Source organism: Cucumis sativus, chromosome 6 (assembly GCF_000004075.3).
Source record: "Cucumis sativus cultivar 9930 chromosome 6, Cucumber_9930_V3, whole genome shotgun sequence".
NCBI classification, from domain to species: Eukaryota; Viridiplantae; Streptophyta; class Magnoliopsida; order Cucurbitales; family Cucurbitaceae; genus Cucumis; species Cucumis sativus.
Window position 1 is genome coordinate 9,436,303 of NC_026660.2, and position 21,499 is coordinate 9,457,801.

General features: G+C 30.5%; 2 protein-coding genes across 2 annotated transcripts; one reads left to right on the forward strand and one right to left on the reverse strand.

The window, feature by feature from the left end:
- The first annotated feature begins 2,232 nt into the window (after positions 1–2,232).
- Positions 2,233–4,316, forward strand: LOC101204452 (aspartic proteinase NANA, chloroplast). The gene is made up of 2 exons (XM_004139974.3): positions 2,233–3,156; positions 3,317–4,316. The coding sequence occupies exons 1-2, from the start codon at positions 2,384–2,386 to the stop codon at positions 4,155–4,157; spliced, it is 1,614 nt and encodes a 537-aa protein (XP_004140022.2). The 5' UTR covers positions 2,233–2,383; the 3' UTR covers positions 4,158–4,316.
- Positions 4,317–13,705: 9,389 nt separating this feature from the next.
- On the reverse strand, positions 13,706–16,171 carry LOC101218536. The gene is made up of 5 exons (XM_004139869.3): positions 15,501–16,171; positions 15,303–15,360; positions 14,812–14,895; positions 14,581–14,716; positions 13,706–14,504 (listed from the first exon to the last, which is right to left on the reverse strand). The coding sequence occupies exons 1-5, from the start codon at positions 16,081–16,083 to the stop codon at positions 14,172–14,174; spliced, it is 1,194 nt and encodes a 397-aa protein (XP_004139917.2). The 5' UTR covers positions 16,084–16,171; the 3' UTR covers positions 13,706–14,171.
- Positions 16,172–21,499: the final 5,328 nt, after the last annotated feature.

The window sequence follows — 21,499 nt, forward strand, 5'->3', positions numbered from 1 at the left end:
TCATTAGATTAGATGGAGTCCAGTTAATAGTTCATATTGTGTGGAGAAAAGGACAGAAATACATTTCCAAATGGTTTAAGTTAAGCAGCAGAGTGTGACTTACACGTAACTGAATTGAAATTTCAATCACTCTTTTCCTTGAAAAAAGAGAGATATTTTGGGGATTTGATATTGACAATGTCATTGCCATTTACTTTGCTGCCAGCTGCCCACGTACACAAAATGACTCACCCACGAACAACGCCACAAACACACAGCAACAACTACTTTTGGTTCCAAGTGTCTGAAAAATCCAACGAAAGCCCTAACTACGTGTGTGTGTGTGTGTATATATATATATGTATATAAACTTAAAGGATAAGAGAATCCGCTAAAATAAGATCAAAGCTAGATATGTATATATAAGAAGGTGGTCAATGCTTGGAAGCAAAACGTGATGTATAGCAACAATAACCAATACTAATTGGGCCAGCGAATGAACAGTTCCTAAAAGGAAGAGATCGTAAAAGATAAGTACATGGAAAGGGAAGGAAAGAACAGCAGATTGATTATTACAAGCATTATATTAACAATTTCTCTCGTAACTGCAGTGTGAATTAATTAATTCCCACAATCAGATTATTGTAAACTCATTTCAAAAGCCAAGGGTTAGATATATCCTTAGCTTGCACTACACATCCCTCACTCAATTACACACCAAAAAGACAGACCTAAACCCTAAATCTTCCAAACATACAAACCATGAAAACCATGAATTAAGGATTTTTGTGTTTAGTTAGGAATCAAAATATTATTAATTTATTTATTTTAGATTCTTTATCATTAATTTAAAAATAAATATGAGTATTTATGTGTATATATAAACTAATTTATTAAAATAAAAGGTAAATATATACAAAGTTGTTTCAAAAATATATATACACACATTTCATTTTATAAACCACAAATCTAATTTTTTAATTACAGTGTGATTTTGTTGCAGAGAGTATAAATAGTTTGTTGTTCTATTTTTTTTAAAAAAATTAAATTAATTAATTTAAAAAATATATTAAAAGAGAAGATTGTGGACAAGAAAAAAAGTACTCTTCATGTATAGTTGATCATAGACATAAATGGTAGCTTAGTTTGATGTCTAAACTATAAAACCTTGCATTCCTTACCCATTTTCACCCTTGTTTCCATTCAAATTGATTCAATTCAAACGACCCTTCAAGTTTTAATGTTTTAACAAAGTTGGTATGCTGGCAAATAAATGTGATTTAATATGTTATAAAGTATATATACATATAAATATATAAATTAGTAGTCATTGACAACTAATTTTGAAATACAGTAGAGATATTGTATTGAAAATTAGTCAGAAAATGTAATATTATGAATTTATTAGATAACATTCATTTATGTTCAAGATGTTTCGCCGATTCACGTGAACCATATACATACATACATATATATATATATATATATATATATTAAAAAGTAGTAGTTAATGACTCGTGATCATAATTATATTGTAAAAAAAAAAAAACTTTTTCCTTTTAATATACAATAATTATTTCTGAAATATTTCATGACGATTTTGTATTGCAATTTTTGTGTAATTTTTCTTTTATAAAATATAACTTTTACATGAAAAAACTTTTCTTTAATGAACATGTAAAACAATCTGTCTTAAAAGAAATTAAATCTCAAGACAAAAAAAAAAAAAAATTCAGGTTTAAATGAATTTCTTGATCGAGAATATATTCGTTGAATGATGTTCATATCAAGATATGAAAATATTTAAATTATAATATAAAAGCGGTGAATTTGTCAATTATTTATTGAAGCTTAATATAAATGAATGATAATGAAGACCACCAAAGTCAATTGGGTGATTGAGGAACAAATATGTTGTTATACATCAGTGCATGTGCTAGAAAATTAAAATATAGATTGTTTTTTTAAAAAAAGAAAAATAACAATCTTCGTAGATGCAATTTTAAATATAAATAAATTAAATGCATAGATTATATTTATGTTACAGAAATATCCCTAAATTAAGATTAAGGGGGAATTGGATGATTGAATTGTGATAATTAATTTGAGGGTATAATGGGGGATGGGATATTTGTAATGAATTATTGACCCAGAAAATGGATGTATTTTAAAAAGTCAAATAAAGAGAAATAGAAAAAAGAAAGAAAGGAAAAAAACAAAAAACAGAAAGAGTTGGTTAAGAGAGAAGTAGTTTGTTATAAAAAACAGGAAGAAAAAGAAGAAGAAAAGCGATTAATAGGGAATCTAAATATAACCATTTTCGGTTAAATTTCTTAGTTTTTAAGTCCGCCATTATCATCGTTCTTGTTGCTCCATCTCTCTAACATTACATTCTCTGTTTTGTATGTTAGGTTACAGGAAGCCAATGTCGCCTATTTCAAATTTTTGTTTCTTCTTCTTCTTCTTCCTCCTTTTCTTCTTCTTATCCTTCTCCTCCTCTTTCCTCTTTGCATTGGGCGACGAAGACAACAACTTCAACAACAATAATAATATTAATGACGACGAAGATGAGCAAGAGATAATCAAATTCGATCTTCTTCACCGTCACCATCCACAAGTCGCGGAAAAGATTCACGGTGATATGAAAATCCAAGATGTAAGCGAAAGAATGAAAGACATTCACGAACACGACCACAATCGTCACCGCTCCATCTCCAAATCGATGAACCAGAAGCAAGTTGAGGATGCGAGATTGAGGGCAGAGGCAGAGGCGGCGACAGAGGAAGAGGTAGCAAAGAGTGCAATACTTCCACCGGCAACGTCGACGCCGATAGGAATGAGGATGATTTCGGGTGCAGATTTCGGGAGTAGTGAGTATTTCGTAGAGTTGAAGGTGGGAACGCCGGCGCAAACGTTTATGTTGATTGCGGATACAGGGAGTGATTTAACGTGGATGAAATGTAGATATCGGAGGTGTTTTGGGAATTGTAGCAGTAACGTGAATCATAAAAGCAAAAATGAAAAGAAACAGAGATTTAGACATGCTTTCTTGGCGAATCATTCGTCTTCTTTTAAGACGGTTTCTTGCAGCTCAACGATGTGTACCAATGATCTTGCGGATTTGTTTGCTGTTCGGGAATGCCACAACCCAACTAGTCCTTGTGTCTATGATTACAGGTAGGTACGTACACATTGCTTCACACCAATAAATTAAAGATCTATCTTTTAATTAATCAATCAATTAATTAGTTCTTAAATAAAACGATCATCATCATCATCATAATAATAATAACAATAATAGTAATTAATGTTGTTTTGTTTGGGTATTGAAAAACAGCTACACTGGAGGAGCAAGTGCAAAGGGGATATTCGCATGGGAGACTCTAACCGTAGGCTTAACAAACGGAAAAGAAAAACAACTCCATAATTCCATAATTGGATGTACGGAATCCGTCCAAGGCAGCGTTTTCGGTGGTGCCGACGGCGTCATGGGCTTAGGCACTAGCTCCTATTCTTTAACCTACAAGGCCGCCGAAAACGCCAACGGCGGTGGCTTCTCTTACTGCCTTGTCGATCATCTCACCGATCAAAGAGCCATCAGTTACTTCGTCCTCGGCATTCCTACCCCTTCCACTTCCGCCTCCACCTCCTCCGCCAAACTTCCCGCCAAAATGACCTACACCAAACTCTACGTCGGCGACCCTTACAGCAGCTTCTACGGCGTCGATCTCATCGGTATCTCCGCCAACGGCATCATGCTCAACATCCCTTCCCGTGTTTGGGACATTAATTCCGGCGGCGGTACCATCATCGATTCCGGTACCAGTCTCACTATACTTGCGGCTCCTGCTTTCGACATGGTAATGGAAGCTCTAACTCCGAGATTGAAGAAATTTCAGCAACTTGAAATCGAACCTTTCGATTTTTGCTTCAATAACAGCCAGTACACTCACGAAATGGCGCCGAAGCTCCGATTCCATTTCGGTGACGGGACGGTGTTTGAGCCGCCGACGAAAAGCTACATTGTGTCGGTGGGGAAATTCATTAGCTGTATTGGGTTCGTTTCAATGCCTTTTCCGGCGAACAATATCATTGGAAATATTCTTCAGCAAAATCACCTTTGGCAATTTGATTTCCAAAAGAGAAGAGTCGGTTTTGCCCCTTCCGAATGCATCTAATAAACAAAAAAAAGAAATACAAACTTCATCTAATTGTTTCCATTTTCAAATTTTATTATAATTATAATTATTTTCCCTTTTCTTTTATATATGTTTCTATTATTAACTAATACCTCTATCTTATTATTGAAATACATACCATCTCACTTTTCTCTTTTATTTTATTTTCCTTTTCTATATATAACACATTCTCTTTTTTCTTTTTTTTTTTCCTTTTCATTTCGAATAAACTTGGAGACCGGAGATTTTTCTTTTTCTTTTTTTGTGTCAAGAGTTAGAAGAAGAACATCATTTTTATATCTTGAATAATATTTACTTCAAAATATATTTTATTTTTTTACGTCAGCACTTATAAATTTTCATATTATATTTAATATTTTTCTTGTCCAAAATAAATCTATTTTTCAAAAAACTCATTTAAAAACTGCAAACACTAAATACATTTATTCATCAATTCTTTCCAAAATAACTAAGAACAAATATTGTACTTTTTCCATTCGTTTATTATCGTCAACACTTATGTAATTCAATAATGTCAATCTAAAGAGTTTGTTAAACACTTTTTTTAAAAAAATTAAATAGCTTTACTCGCACCTAATCTATATTAGCCAATGGGTTGAACTACACAAAACTTAATTAACACTTTTTTTTCTTGTGTAATATTTTGTGGATTTTGTTTTCTGGGATGCAATTTCTCAAGCATAAATAATATGAGCAGCAGATTTAAAATATGATATTAAAGTATAGAGAAGAAGTTTAATCGTTAATTTAGTTGGGATGTTATTAATTAAGTTTCATTTGTAGACCCAAAATTATAAAAGTATAGGTTTCAAATAATTTTGAGGTTTGCTGGTTCATGAATTTGTGTTGGATAGATTATATCTAGTAAATTCACAATCTATTATTCATTAAAAAAAAATTCAATTTATAACTTTATAACTTAGTTGGACATAAAATTCAATTTAAAATTTAATAGACCAATAATTATTATTATTATTATCTATATTATTTATATAGTAACTTTAAAACATACTACATAAAAATTAAAATTGAGATTTTGATATTTATTAGAGATTTTCTTGAATCTAGAGATCGATTTAAAAGTTTATAATCTAACTAAAAGTTTTAGATAGAATACTTACGAATACTCGATTCTCTCCTCAATCTTGCCTTAATTGTGTATTTCATTATATTATAATCTTTTTATATTTGAATTTCTTGTGTTATATATTTATACCAAACAATTGTAATGGAAATATACAAGTTAAAACATTTTTTTAAAACTTTTTCATGGTATGAGAGCAACCTTCCAATTATTTTACAAATTTCATGTTAGAATTTAAATTTTAAAACTCGTAGATAGTAAATATAATTTAAAACTCGTAGATAGTAAATGTAATTTAAAACTTGTAGATAGTAAATGTAATTTGTTGACCATTATTGATTATATTATTAGTTTTGTCTTAATAACCAAAATCTAATAAACAAACCTCCTAAGTTATTTGATGAGTCTTGAATAATATGTAGAAACATATAAGAATCAATGTTCGAATCAATACAACTTAAAGGTTCTATAACATAGGGATACGACTAAGTATCTTATCCTATTAACACTATGGATACTACTCATCTAGCAACTGATGCAAATGTAATGATCCAACGCATTCGTGTAGGTGACATATAAGTGAGGGTATTCTATGCAATGAGTTTGTATAAGACCGGACCACGAAATAGTAACCACTAGATGTAACTCCGTTAACTGGTTAGGTTTGTATTTTATTAGAATGATCTATGTAACTTAGTCTTAATCCTAAGTATATTATGAACTTCTATTTACAAGAGATTATCCTTTGATTTGTACGGGTGAGAGTGACCAAATTGTCGACTCAATATGCTTATCATTTTAGGGACAAAACTGTGTGGGGAGCTGAAAACATAATCACACAAGATATAATTAACTCTTTTCCAACTTTAGGGTAAGTAGGTAAGTGTTTCTTTAAATGATGTCTTCAGGACTTGAAAAAATGACCCTACCCTCTCTATGGCACAAGAGGGGTTTCTGTTTATTGATTTTGGACCATAAACATGTTGTTCATTAGAGGAGCACTGGTATTTAAGGACTAGAAGTAACCTACGGGTAAAACGGTAATTTGACATAATTGGTGTTATGAACACTTGTGAAATACTAACTATTATTTGGTCTATATTCGTGGACATAAAAATATATCTACAGTAGAAGAGTTTAGTTGCGAGCCTTTAGTGAATTGTACACATAGTTAACAAATATTAATTAATGTGGTTAATGAGTTTAGTCAATTAATCTCATACCATTGCAACTTCTGATGTGTAGGTCTACTAAGTCTTGTTTCTAGCTCATAAAGGGTAATGAGATTTATTTGTATTGGTTGTAATTTAAAATGTTCAAATTTATTTTGAGAATTAATATAATGTATGTGATACACTATAATATAAAGTTTAAATTTAAATTTTATTTTATTATATAAATTTAATTTTGGATATGATTCATACTTATGAAAATAAAATATTTGAATGAGTTCAAATATTAATTTAATGTGACTTAAGATTCATATTCAAACTATAGGTTAAAATTTGATATGTATACGATACATATTAAAACTATAGATTATGAGAGAATTTATATTTAAATATGATTATTAAATTAAATATAAGATATTTAAATTAACAAATAGTTAATTGAAAAATTAATTAATAGTTTTATTTTATTAAATTAAAACTTAGGTGAGAGATATTTATTTAAATATGATTTAATTTAATTTAATTAATTATATTAATAATATTATTAAATTAATAGGTAATGTGGGACCCACGTTTCCAACGTCATGAGTACCTAAGATGTTTTTGCCTACTCTGCCGATTCTCTCTAAGAAAATTATCCTTCCAATTTTAGTTCCCACAAACCATAATATCAACTCAGGGAATAGGGTGGTCTCCAAGTGGTGTTACCCCAATTTGGTGTTTGGTAGATACAGAGTCGTCGATGTAAGTATTATTTTTTTGTTCTGTGTATTTAATTTGAAAGCATGCTCAACCATGAAAATTTGTTTATGTAATATTGTACTTTTGCCAATGCATTGTTATTCTTAAAATTCTTCGATTAAACTTGAGTTAAGTTATGTTTAAAACTCCTGAAACCATTAAATTAAACAATATACCTCTCGAATTAAAGCACTGGTCGACAAACTTGTTATCGCATCTGTCTCTCTTGAAGATAAGGAAATCTTAGTTCATACTTTGAATGGTCTCCATGCTGCCTTTAATACCTTTCACACCTCCATTCGAACTCCCAGTGGCACTATCTCCCTTAACGAACTCCACTCCTTGCTCATGCAGAAGAATCAACCATTGCAAAACATTCTACTATTGAAACCATTCCCACAACCATTGTTGCATTCTATCCATCCCACAATCACGCCCATGGACGAGGAAGATGCCCTGGTAACCCTAATTTTAATTCCCATTCAAATTATCCTAATATACGTGGGTCGAGTGGATAGGGCGGCAGGTCAAGAAACGCGTCACACAGATATAGAGGCAACGTCTAAACACATTAATTTCGGCCTAGTCATGGTTCAAGCCCATTTTGCCTAGCGTCTAATTTCGACCCAGTCAATCATTATTAGTGTGGCCTTATTGGATCTACAGCTGCACCTAGATATGGGTTTTGGGCCTGAAGCATTTTTTGGGCACGTTGGACGCATACCTTGTCAAATATGCCACAAACAAGGGACATGGAGCTGTTGATTGCTATCATCCCATGAGCTCTCTTATCAAGACCGTCATTCATCATTTCAATTAGTTGCAATAATGACGGTAAACTCTATGAATTCTCAATCTTCGGGTGAAAATACTAATAATTTCTTGTTATATTTGACAGTGGATGTAACATTCATATGACAAATGAGTTGACAAACCTCAACTTATCCAACAATTATAACAGTGAGGAAATTGTGGCAATGAAAAATGGTCAATCTTTAAATATTCAAAATATCAGTAGTGGTAAACTCTCAACTTCCTCTTATGCTTTTAATTTTTCCAAAATACTTCATGCTTCTAAATTTGCAACAAATCTCTTATTTGTTCATAAATTTTGTCTTGACAATAACTGCATATTTATCTTTGATACTGACTGGTTCCTCATTCAGGATAAAGTCACTAGTTGAACTCTATATATTGGTGAAAGCGTCAATGGGCTTTATCTCATTCCTAGTACTTCTACTCTATCCACTTCTACCATGCATTCCCAAACTTATAATTTTCATGCAAACCAAAAGGCTTCATCATTATGCCATTTTCGTTTTAGTCATCCTACTCCAAAGATTCTTAGTTCTATTTTATCTTGTATTGGTCTATCTATGTCTTCTTCTCTTTCTAATTGTGAATGCATTAGTTGTTTAAAAGCAAAAATGATAAAATTACATTTTTCTATGTCTTTATCTACTTCTCATACACCGTTTGAACTTGTTCACAACGATATATGAGCATCTTCTCCAATAATTTCTTCTAATGACAATCAATATTATGTTATTTTTATTGACAATTCCAATCTCAACCCACTCATAATCCAAGTTTACCACTCACCTTACTAAACATTCTACGCCATACACCCTCAAATTCTGCCTCTATTTCAAATATACAATCTTCACCTCCTAACCCTCTCGTTGTTGACACTACTTGCTCATCTTTTATGGATACTAATGCCACTAGTGAGTCTTTTCATGTTTCATCTACAGCCAATACATAAATTAGAATAGTTGTCGCCGCACCCAACATACCAGTTCCACCTCCTCCTCGTAACACTCGTGCTATGCAAACTCGAGCAAAATCAAGTATTTTTAAACCAAAAGCATTTCATATCACAACTACTCTCACAAATCCTATATCATACACTAAAGACTCCAAGTATCTTGAATGGTGAACTGCAATATGTGAGGAATTTAATGCTCTCTCCAAGCCCAAGATATATAGTCATTAGTACATCAACTTCCATCCATGAATGTTGTTGTTTGTAAATAAATTTTTCGCATAAAATAGTTGGAATTTATGTCCTAAAACTTGTAATTTGTAATTATATTCTTTTCAATAAAGTCGTTATTGAGAATTTAAATACCATAATCTTAAAGTCAATAAACTAAGATCCCAAAAGGCTATTTTTTTAGTAAACTTGAACTTTATGTGCAAACATAAGAGTGGATCAAGTTCGAGTATATAGTCTTAATAGTCTATAGTATACGAATAAGGTTGGACACCTTATTCTAGAGATACTATGAATGCGGTCCGCTTTGTAGTTAGTATATACAATGTAATCTTGAATCGTTCATGTAGAGACATAGAAGTAGGAGCATTCTATGTAAAGAGTTCTTAGATCTGCATAGGTAAGGGCAACTCATTAGCGCTGATCCAATAACCCTCCCATTTCAAGGATAAGACCAGATGGATAAATGGGAACATAAAGTGCAAGAAAGAATTCGCTCTTGTCTGCTTTAGGGTTAATAGATAGGTTGTTTCCTTGATTGGAAATAGTCAAAGTTGTGAAAAGTCAACATTTTAACTTTATATTCAAATGGGATCTGTATGTCAGAAAAATAAATGTGGATTCGTGCGCAAGAGGTCAAAATTAGTTTAGATGGACAAAATGGTAGACAGTCAAAATATTGATTTTCGACTTGAAAAGTTAAAGTTTGAATTTGATTTAAATGTCAAATTAACATATTGCAACTAGACTAATTTAATGAAGTTAAATAAATTAATAACAGTTGTTGAGATTTAAAAAATTTATTGGCTTTATCCATACAAGACTTCTAGCCCATCCATAGTTAGTGAAATACGTCCATTGTTAATACAAAGGAAGCCCATTACTTGTAGTTTGCTTTGAGAAACTAAACCAAAAACTACTTTGCAAGAAAAGGAACGATAGGAGATCATCTCATACGACGACGCTTGGCAAATCGAAAGACTGCTTACTAAAGCGACGCGTGACATAATTAAATACCAAGGGAAACCAAAAATTTATTGGCATAGGTAATAAAAAATTACGTCTTTCTTTGTAGTTACAACAAACAAAAAGTGGTAGCAGCAGCAACACGGTTAACACGTGTGATGATAGCAAAACACAATTACTTTATAATTTCTACTTTACTTTATAATTTCTACCTACTCTTAACACACAAGGTTGAAGGTATTTAAACCCACTCACATCTTCTAAATCGATCAATGTGGGACACTTGACTTATTGAGGCCCATTAGCAATCCATTTCCAACAATCTAACACTATAGATAATCATCATCTATTTTACTAATATTTACAATAGTACAAATATTTGCAAAAAGAGTAATTAAGAATTGCAAGCGTGTGAATGTTTTTTTTTTCTCAAAAAAGGGCCAAGCCCAAACGAAAGTTTTGGAATGTCCAAAATGTGGTTTAACCCTTGAAGAACAGTCCAGCATTTGGAGAAAAGAAAAAGAAAACGTGAACGCTTTACAAAGTAATACATTATTTGAACATGCAAATAATAGGGAACGTCAACAAAAATAATAACTAATAAGTATTACATTTGAATATTGGTTTTGTTTTAAGAAAAATACAAAGAGATCATGTGAAGTAGTGGAATGACATAAACAAAACAGTTGCTTCCTATATTTCATTAATACAAAATATACAACAAGCTAGTTGAATCCCAATTCGCATAAAATTTTGTATGAAAATATTTAAAATACAGGTACAGTTTCTCAATCCAATTATTGTTTTTCTTTTTAATTTTTTTAAAAGAAGAATGTTTAAGTAAGAAATCTCAAATAAATAAATAAATAAGTTTCCCTTTTTTAGCTATTTCAATCATTTAAATCATTCCATATTGTTAGCCTTAAGTTATGAATTTCCGAATGAAAGAAAGAGAAATAGAAAGAAAAAAATGATTCATTTTAAGTATAAGAAAGTAAAGAAAGAATTTTAAATAGTTGCAACCTCTAGCTACCACCTCCAATCACTACCACCAACGAGGGCTACCTCCTACCATCATCTCCCAACTCTCAACTCTTACGCCCACCACCTTTAGCCACTACTACTAGTAGTGATCAATTCTAGCCACCATGAACTTCCACAATGACCAACATTATTTTAAATTATCGGTTCCACAATATTTGTAGTCGTCCTTTACAAGAGATATAAATGAAAAAAGAAAGTAAGTGAGCTCAAAATGCATGCGCCAATGCCAATGCCAATGCCTATGCCTATGCTAAGCTCAATTCCAAAAGAGTAAGTGATGTATATCCTTCTCAAAATGTGGGCCAAAAAAGATTAAAAACTAAACACAAAACCAAATTGAGGGAATTGGCATTGACTTTCAAGTTCTTGTTTGTAAGCAAAGCATGCACTCTTTTGAACAATAGAAAAACTTACTTTTTGAACTACCAAGAAATTGCTTTATAATTCGACTAAAAAAATGTTTTTATTCTAAAGCACTGAAAAAGTGTTAGATATTATATTAACCTTCCCATCTAATCGTTTAAGCTTTTGAATTGAATTGATGATTTAAAATAATATAAAAAATGTTCAAATTCTAAAACTCATTCCTCTATATAATATTATAAAACGCAAACATTAATTAAATATATGAATCCTAGAATACGAACTAAATACTTAATTCATATTTTAAAAAATACCTTGAAGATGACTTCCACCCATCAACACATATTTTACTTTGAACAAAGTGTGTTACTTTTTCAATTCTTCAAAAGAGATTCGAGTACCCAAAAAACAAATTGAATAACGTTTATTGTAGAAGCATCTAATCTTTTAACCAAACCATGTACAAAATATTATTTTCTTAAAAAGAATATGATTTCATAAAGTTGTGTGATTGTTATCTTTCCATACAAAATTATTATTTTTTATCACTCTCTTTAGAAAAAGATTAATACATTAATTTTATATTTCATTTCAATTTAGCTTCAAATTTCGATTGGCTTTTAAGATTATTGTTTATTAATAAATTTAACATATGCGAAACATTAAGTTCTAATAATTTTATTTCTATTGAAGTTAATTATATTTAAGATTTTCACCTCATAATTATTTTAAATTAATAAAAAGGAATTAACATCGATGACTAATTTGAGACGTTAATGATGTAAATTTTGAAATAGGAACCACACTTATATAAAATGAATAACTCAAATAAAACTTATGGACTAAAAGAGTAAACCAAATAAAAACTAATTAAACAACAAAAAGAAAAGTAATTTCTCAAAAAGAATATAATTAGGTTAAAATTCATACCTTTGTAACTTTTATTTTATACCATCTAAAAACTATCCTAAAATCTTAAAAGAAAAATCAATTTATACCCACAAACATTGAAGTTCTATAAATTAAAATGATAAAATAAAATTTGTCATCCATTTAAAATTTGAATTTGAAAAATGCATCCGTTTAAGTTTTGGTTTTTTTTTTCTTCTCTTTTTGTAAATGGATGATGAATTTATATATTTCATATGTTCTTTTTTAATAAACATTTGTGTGGGATTTAAATTAAAAGTTTTAAACAATTCATAGTTTTAAAAGATAATCTAATTAGCAAGAAGCTTATAAAAATTTAAAAATTTAACAAATACAATTATAAATATCACTTTAAATGCAAATTATTAGAGTTGGAAAGAAGTTTAAATTTTAATTTAAATTAATATATTTATGAAAAGTTTAGATTATAAATTAACTCTTTTTTCTTTTTTTCTTTTAAGAAAAGGGGGTTTAGAGAGAGAAGAAAAAGGAGAAAACATTCTTTGAATTTCTTTTTAAAAAAAAACATTGAATGCAAAGCTTAAACTCCCAACTGATCAAGATCCTAATGATTTGATATTGTGGACCAACACTTTCTCTGTCCCTTTTAGGCCTTTAAATAATTGTCAATTTTATTTATATATGCATTCTGATAAACAAAAATATTTTTAGTAAAATAATACTTATTAATAGACATAGATAAATATCAATATCAATATCATGTCATGTATGTTAAAGTTTTAATTTAGGGTTTATTGGTTGCCAATTTAACAACTCATAAACCCCAAAAAAAAGGGGGAAAGGGAGAGGTTGAGCACATGCTAAGATTCCTATCTTCATTTGGCTTCAAAAAAAGGTTTTGCCTTTTAACAATTGGAACAGCTCACTACCCACATGATCACCCTTATATCTATCAAATCAACACAACACTCCATTCCTTTGCCCAATCCCTAACATTATTATTATTATTATTATTATTCCCTAAACTAAGAACATTATAGCTTTAAACTATCTCTAAAGTATTATGTTAATTACAATAATTACTGCTTAAAGCTAGTATAAATTTGCAATTTAGGGATTTTTCTTTGGATGATGTGGATTAGGTTAAAAATGTGAGCCCTGAAACTTAGAGACATTGAGAGAGGGTTTGATGGAAGCAAAGTTGGGGATGGGTGATATGCTTTGTGGTTCTTGCTCCTTGTGAATAAAGCAAAGCAAAGGAAACAGGGTGTTGAAAATAAAAGAATAATAATAAGATAATAATGATTAATAATGTTTGAAATTTAGATGGATCACATGGGAATTTACAAAAGCAAACTGACACAAACTCACATGCCATTGCCTCCCAATTGCACAAGCACATGCTCTCTGTCTCCTATTCTAACCCTACCACTTCAAATAACCTTCTTCTTTTTTTCTTTTTCTCTTCTAATTATATAAAACACTTTCACTAAAATTCCCACAAAAAAAAAAGAAAGAAAAAAAACCACACAAATTCACAACCCCACAATCTCTTTTTTTTTTCTTTTTCTCTTACAAGTCTATTTTTTATAATATACACAAACCCCACAAAAGAAAAACCCAAAGATATATATTTAGTTATCTAGTTAATTAGCAAGCAAATCATGGTTGATTGACTCCTCGTAAAGGTTATCATTTTTTCTTTTTGTCTGTTAATTAAAATTCTCGAGTCAATTCTAGAGTGTTTCACAAACCGCCGCCGTATCCTCCACTTCGGGTGTTGTCGTCGTCGGAGCCGGAGTACGGCGGCCGGCGGCGATTAAGGTGCAATGGAGGTGCCTGTGGCAAGTGGTGAGATGGTCGTTGGTTAGACCGGCGGCTTGCATGAAGGAGTGAACCACCGTGGGTCCGACGGACCGGAAACCTCGTCGGACCATGTCTTTGCTTATGGTTTCTGATTTTGATGTCTTCACCGGAATTTTGTGGCCGGATTTGTACTGCGGTGAGAATGGTTTGTTGTTCACAAATCCCCAAATGTATTTGTCGAATGACCCAAATTCCTTCTTAATCTGAAGTGATTAAAATATATTTATTAATTAAGTCAATGGATTTGGATTTTACTAATTAACTATTAGGTTTAATTACCTGGAGGATTCGAATTGCGTTATCCACAACTCCTCGGACTCTGTTGATGTCGATGCCATATTCTGTGCTGATTGAAACCATTTGTTTGTCCGAAAAATTTGCCACAATTTCTGAATCGAAACTTGAAAATGCATTCCTGAACAATATAAATTAAATTAGTGAAATCAGAAATTAATTAAAAAAGAGAGAGGGAGAAATAATTAATTGGAAATTGTTTGTGTTTTTGGGTACCTGAAATCTTGACGTTTCTTCAGAATTGAAGTCCAATCCGAACCCACCTGGGCTACACTTAGAACCAGCAATTCAAACAGCATCCTGTATTCGAAAAATTTAAGTGAGTTCAAATTATATTGATGTTGTAATTTTAAAAATTACAAAAATAAGGTAACTAGTCAAAGTTAATATTAATTGAGGGATAAATCACAGGGTTAAAAAATGCTGAGTTTGCGTTCATGCTCAAATTAAGTTTACTTCATACTAAATTGAAATTGAACTAAGAATTTAAATGGAAAATACTTGGCTGCAATATGGAAAGGGGAGCCTGAAGATTAGATACATTTTTTAAAAAATGAATTACCACTAAATTAAAAAGTTTAAATTAATGAATTAAGTTTAGTTCAATAGAGTTTAGAACTCTCTTTGTTGAATCGAAGGTTTGATGGGTTTGGAGTTGGAACTCAAAAAAAAAAAAAAAAAAAGGAAAAATGGAGAGAGAAACTCACTTGTCATCATGAACAGGGACACCCCATTCCTCATCATGGTAAGCAACATAAATGGGATCTAAAAACAGAGAGAATTTAAGTTAAATTTATGAATATATATGATGAACAGAGTAAATAAAATTGTGTATGTATGTATATATATAAAGAAAGAAAGAAAGAAAGAAAGAAAGAATGTAATTCTTTTTTTGATTTAGTTACCTGAATTGGGAGTGATGAAGCTACATCTTCTATCTTCAACAGCGGGTTTAATTTTAGAATCAAGAGGAACGATTTTTTCAAAACGAGCAGATTTAGATCTTCCGTAATGAGCAATTCTCATTTTCCTCTGCGCCTGTTGCAGCGCCACCTGTTCTCTTCTCACGGCGGCGATACTTCCCGGCGATTCAGTAATCAAAGAAGAAGCATACGCCACCTCAAACCCACCATTATCACAAATCACATTCCCATTTCCACCCAGTTTAAAGCTTTTCGATTTCTTTCTATCCAACGTAGCTCTGGGCCGTGACACTGCGGCCGGAATGAGGATCTTCTCGGAGCTGGAGTTCATGGGATTATTACCGTCATTGGCTCGTTTGGTGGCCGGAGGACGGGGGGATTTGGATTTAGGAGAAGTGGGGGAGACGGCGGCGGCGGAAGGGGGTTTGAGAGAAGGGTGTTGTTTTTTGAGGGAATTACGGCGGTCGAGGACACGGTTACCAGTGGGTTGAAGGACAGGACGGGAATTGAATTTTGAATCGACCACGACAGAAGTGGCTTCCAAGGTCTCCTCGGAACGACACATCGTTTTTTTAGTTTTTGGTTTTTAGTTTTGGTGAATTAAGAGAGAGAGAGAGAGAGAGAATTGGGAAATGGGAATTAGTGAAGAGAGGTGGAATGGGAGAGAGATGGGTTTTATAAAGGAATTGGATGAGAGATAGAAGAAGTTGGATGCATCCTCCCTCCACTCTATTATTGTTATTATTATTATTATTATTATTTACTTAATTGTGTATAATGCAATAGAAATGTGAATTTACAAATAGGGAGAAATTGAAATTGAAATTGAATATTAATATGAGATGAGAGTAAAGAGTAAAGATACATCCAATCCAAGTATTGGGAGAAGGAAAAAGGGTGGTTTTGGTTTGGGGTTTGGTCTACCATAAAGAAAACAGCCTCAAGTGAGGGGCATTGCTTTTTGGGAACTAAGCCACGAGGATGACAATGACACACCCCTCTTCAATTCTTAATTACTCCACAATCTTTCCCTTTTTTTTCCTCTTTACCTTCCTAATTACAAATTAATTACTTACTTTACCACAATTTACATTTAATTCTCTCTTTTTCACCTCTCTCAATCATATATTTGAGTTGTAAAACAAATCACTCCAAATTTTATTGAATACTATTAAACCATTTTTATACCTAAACATTATAAAAGTTTTTCTTTTTCTTTTCTCACAAGGTTTCTTATATTTAATTTGCCTAAATTCCTAGTAGAATATTTTAATATCTCTAACTTAAGTGGATTTAAGTGTAAAATCCTAGTCGAATATCTAATCTCTAATCTAAATAGATGCAAGAGTAAAAACCTATTCGAATATTAAAACCATAGGTAATATCAATAAAGTAAAAACCTATTAGATTTTAAAAACTTTATCTTTGTCATTTAGTAAAATCACCATGATTATGGTAATATTCATAAAGTCAAAACCTAGCTATAAAGATTTAGAACAAAAAAAAATGTTTATCTTTGTTATTAAGTAATTAAATTCACCATGAGAAGAAAAAAGGATTATTTAAAGTTTAATAATTAATATAGGGAATTTTCTTTTTGTAATTATATGGAAATGAAGAGAATGAAAGGTGGGGAGTTGAATGGATAGGGAAGACCCCACTTTTGTTATGGAAAATGGGAGATGATCAGTTGGGAAGAGTTAGGGTGTGTTTTTGGGATTACAACTTTTTAGGGGAAATTATATACACATTATACATGTATGTATATATATAAATTCCAATCACATTCAATACAACCCAAACACAACCCTAAAAAGGGGTATGAAATGGCATGGAGTGGTGGATAAGGAAGGTAAGTATGGATGAAAAAGACTAATCATTGAGGGCTTCACTTTTTAGCTGTATGGGGGATTCCAATTCCCCCACCCTTTTTCTGATTTCTATGCCCAAACCCAACTTGCCTCCTCTCCTTGTCCCTCTCTCTCTTTTTCTCATTTACATATTTATTATCAACTAACTTCAAATACCTGTATATGCCAACCAAGTTTACTTCAATTCTTATTTATATTTATTCATTATCAACAAGTTCCTTCCTCAAATTTCTCCCCTCCACTTACATCAAAATACATTTCTAATTAATCCTTAAGTTTCCAGTCTAGTCACATTTTTTTTTTAACGTTAAGAAATAAGGATTGATGTTAGCGTGTCTAAGAGCAACATTTAAATTAAAATTGAGGTTTAAAAGAGTAAAGCTTGAAACTTATGAATCATATTGAGAAAAAAAAAAAAAAACTCCAAATCTCGAAGATTAAAACGACACTAAATGTGTAACGTTTTGAAATCTTAAGAATAAAGTAGAAATTAATTAACCAAAACATAGGAATCAATATATTCCATCCTTACCTAAGAGAGATGTGAATTTATTAGATAGAATTATACATCACATAATTTATAAAAAAAAATGGTTCTAAATTCACCCTAATTCACTTTCATGGTGATAACTTTAATGAAAAATTAGGACATTAATTAAAGTTTTCATCATAGGCTAAATCTTCTTTATTCCTTCCCAAATCATTATAATGATAATAACAAGGTAATTGAAAAAAATTGTTAATAATATTGCAAATCGTAGCGATACATATAAATTTTATCCTAATGTACTTTTTAAAATCTTAATATTTATAAATTTTTTAATTAAAAGCACTAAAAGGAGTTTGAAAATAGAGGTTGATTAATTAAGAAGGTATACTCTATCACTATCCTAAAAATCACTTAATAGTGATAACTTTGTTGACAAATTAGGACATTAAAGTTTTCATCCTAGGTTAATTATAATAACAAATTATCATTATTATTATAATTATATTATTTAGGGATAAAAGTAATTTGTAGGAAAATGAGTTTTAATCCTCTTTTTTACATATTTCACACTTTAATTTTTCTTTATTCTTTTCATTTATACCTTCTCAAGGAAGGTATTGTTTTTATACTTCCCATACTCTATTACTTATCTATAAAGCATTTTACAAAACAAAGAGGTACTTTTAAAATATTAATATATACACAATTTGTAACTTTGACTTGTACCAAGTGATTCCTTTATCCTTATCTCTTTTCCTATTTAAATATTACTTTGAGTAGTTTTTGTATTTCAATTTAATCTATAAAGTATTCGTACTGGTTCTAAAAAACGATAAATTTTATCTCCAAAAGAAAAAACAAAATTTTAAAATAAAGAGACCAAAACGATCATTTTTAAGTACAAAGATCAAAACAAAATTTCAATATGCAAAAAATGCAATAATGATAAAAAGAAAAAAGAAGAAATTGTTTAATTTGGATACAGAAAATTATGGAGGAAAAATGGTTGAAATGAATAGATGGAGTGTAGAAGTGAAAAGAAAAGAAATAAATAAAAAATAAATAAAAATAGAGAAGGAAAGATTTGGGGAAATAAAATAATTATATTGAATGGGTGAATGGGACCCAGTTGAGAAGGCAATTGAGGGCAACTTGAGAGTATTAGAAGGTCACACATTTTGTTACCGTTAAGGAAAGAAACCTTTCTTGCAACTCACAATCTCTCTCTCTCTCTCTCTCTAAGCTTTTTATTTTTATTTTCTAATAAAACAACAAATTCTAAAAATGGTAAATAAAGTACTCTCCAACAAATAAATAATTCATAATTACTATTATTAGTTCCTTTAAATTCAACTATCTTCAGAGACGGAAACATAGGGATATAAATAGGGTAATGCATTTCATTTACTTACTCAAATTTATTATTACTTACTACTATTACGTTTCTCTTCAATTATTCAATTATTCAATTATTCTCACCCTCTACTTATTTCCTTCTTTATATTCATTATAACAACATTAATGGATTTTTTTATTATAATTGGTTTCTAAACATATTTTTATTTGTTTCCTTGTTTTCGTGTTTTCAAAATTCATAACCATCCATTATTAATTGAATTTCTTGTCTGCTCTATGTAAAATACTCATTTGTTTTATGTAAAAAACTTAGCTTTCTCCATCGAACTATTGGGATCTAGGAGAATTTCTAATTTGTATTGAAATTAGAGCTATCCAAATTCTACGATTTTTGGGATATAAGAGTTTATGGGATGATATGACATGCATAACTAAAGCTATCCAAATTCTACGATTCCTCCTCCTCCGAGCCTTCCTGCTCTTGTTATTGTTGGTGTCCGAAAGCTCAATTTTGATGTGTCATAGATTTTTAAGAGGGTAAAGGAGAGCTAAAGTGATTTTTTTTATTTTATGTAATCGTGAAAGTCATGAACTCTTAAAGAGTCTTTGACATCGATGTTTTCTAAATCTCAATGGAGAAGCACTTGGAGAAGTTGATGGGGTCATATGGCATGGATAACTAGAGTTGTATTATCCAAACAATCTAGTCTCTCCTCTCTTCCGCTTGGCTTCATGTTCTTGTTGCATTCCTCTAGTTGTGGACCTTTAGAAGCTCAATGTTGATATGGCATGGTTTTCTAAGGAGGACATAAAAGCGCTTGGATGGATTCTTTGTGATGGTGAAAGTCAGTGGTTGTATATTCACTCAAAGAATAAGAGAGAATTAATCCTTCTGAAAGCCAAAAATCATTATGAAAAGGTTGAAAGAGGTTAATTATAGCTAAAATGGAATGGTCTTAATCCCCCATTAGTGGTTGAATCTAATGCATCGAGAACTCATCAATGGCATATTTGACAAATGATATATAATTATCTATCGTAGTATATCGTTTTCTATTATTTTACCATATTGGTAAATATTTATTTTCGTTTTGTTATTTTTAAAAACAATTCTTCGTTATGTGAAAAAGAATTAAAAATAGAAATTTACGAAACGAGCCTAGGTTAAAAGTAATTATCCCATAATGTAATGTTTGAAATGGAAAGTTGAAAAATAATATGAATAAGAATTAATTATTTTGCTAAATAGTTGAAAAGAAAATATATAAATTGTTTTCTATTAAGTAAAATTGTACGCACGTGTAAACAACCACACGTTTAGTCCAATAATTGATTAAATTTTGGTCCCAAAAGAAAAAGGAAAAAAAAGAGAGTAAATAGAATTGTTCAAATTATATATATATATGTTAATGTTAGTGATAATATAAGGGGTAAAACGCGTCGTATGATTGGCATTAATTGGCGTCACATGAGAGTCCACGTGGAGGAAGATGAGAGGAAGTTGCAATAACATTACATGATACTTTTGGCAATAATATTCCCCTATTTATTTGGACTAATTTTTCTTTTTAACTTTATAAAAATAAATTTGTCTTTCTCTAATACTAAAAAATGTAAATGTGTCACCTTTTTATTGCATATTGTGAGACAGTCCATGTGACTATCACCAACATCTTTCATTATTTTTTAATTAATTCTTTTCATTCTTTTAATTAGTTTTAATTAGTTTTTCTTTTTCTTTTTTAAGTCCATCAAATTGAAATTGAAATTGAAATTTATAATTCATTTTTATAACAAATTAAAAGCGTGTAAGAGAAATGTGTAATCCCTTTCAACCTAAAACCTACATCCAATTATTTCCTTACGTGTTTTATTAATTCATTATTGAAATCCTATCATTTTGCATTATCATACGTTTATTATTTTTTAATTCACCGTTCTTTTTGGTAATTTCCTATGCATTTCATTCTTCTTCTTTTCTTTTTTTTTTTCCTCTTGTAATTCTTTTAAATATATTATTGACAATACCACATAACTAAAATCTTAAGCTAATATGGTAACATTTTGAAAATAAAAATTAAGTTAAATTAAAATTAAAGACGTAAAACTTAGAAACAGAATCATTTTTTTTCTTATTTTTTTAATAGCATCATAATGCTAATATATATATCTAATTTTGAGCATAGATGATAAAATAAAATAAAAATTATTTCCTGTTGTGAACGTAAAAAATTGTTTAAGTATGATGTAAGTAAGTAAATTTG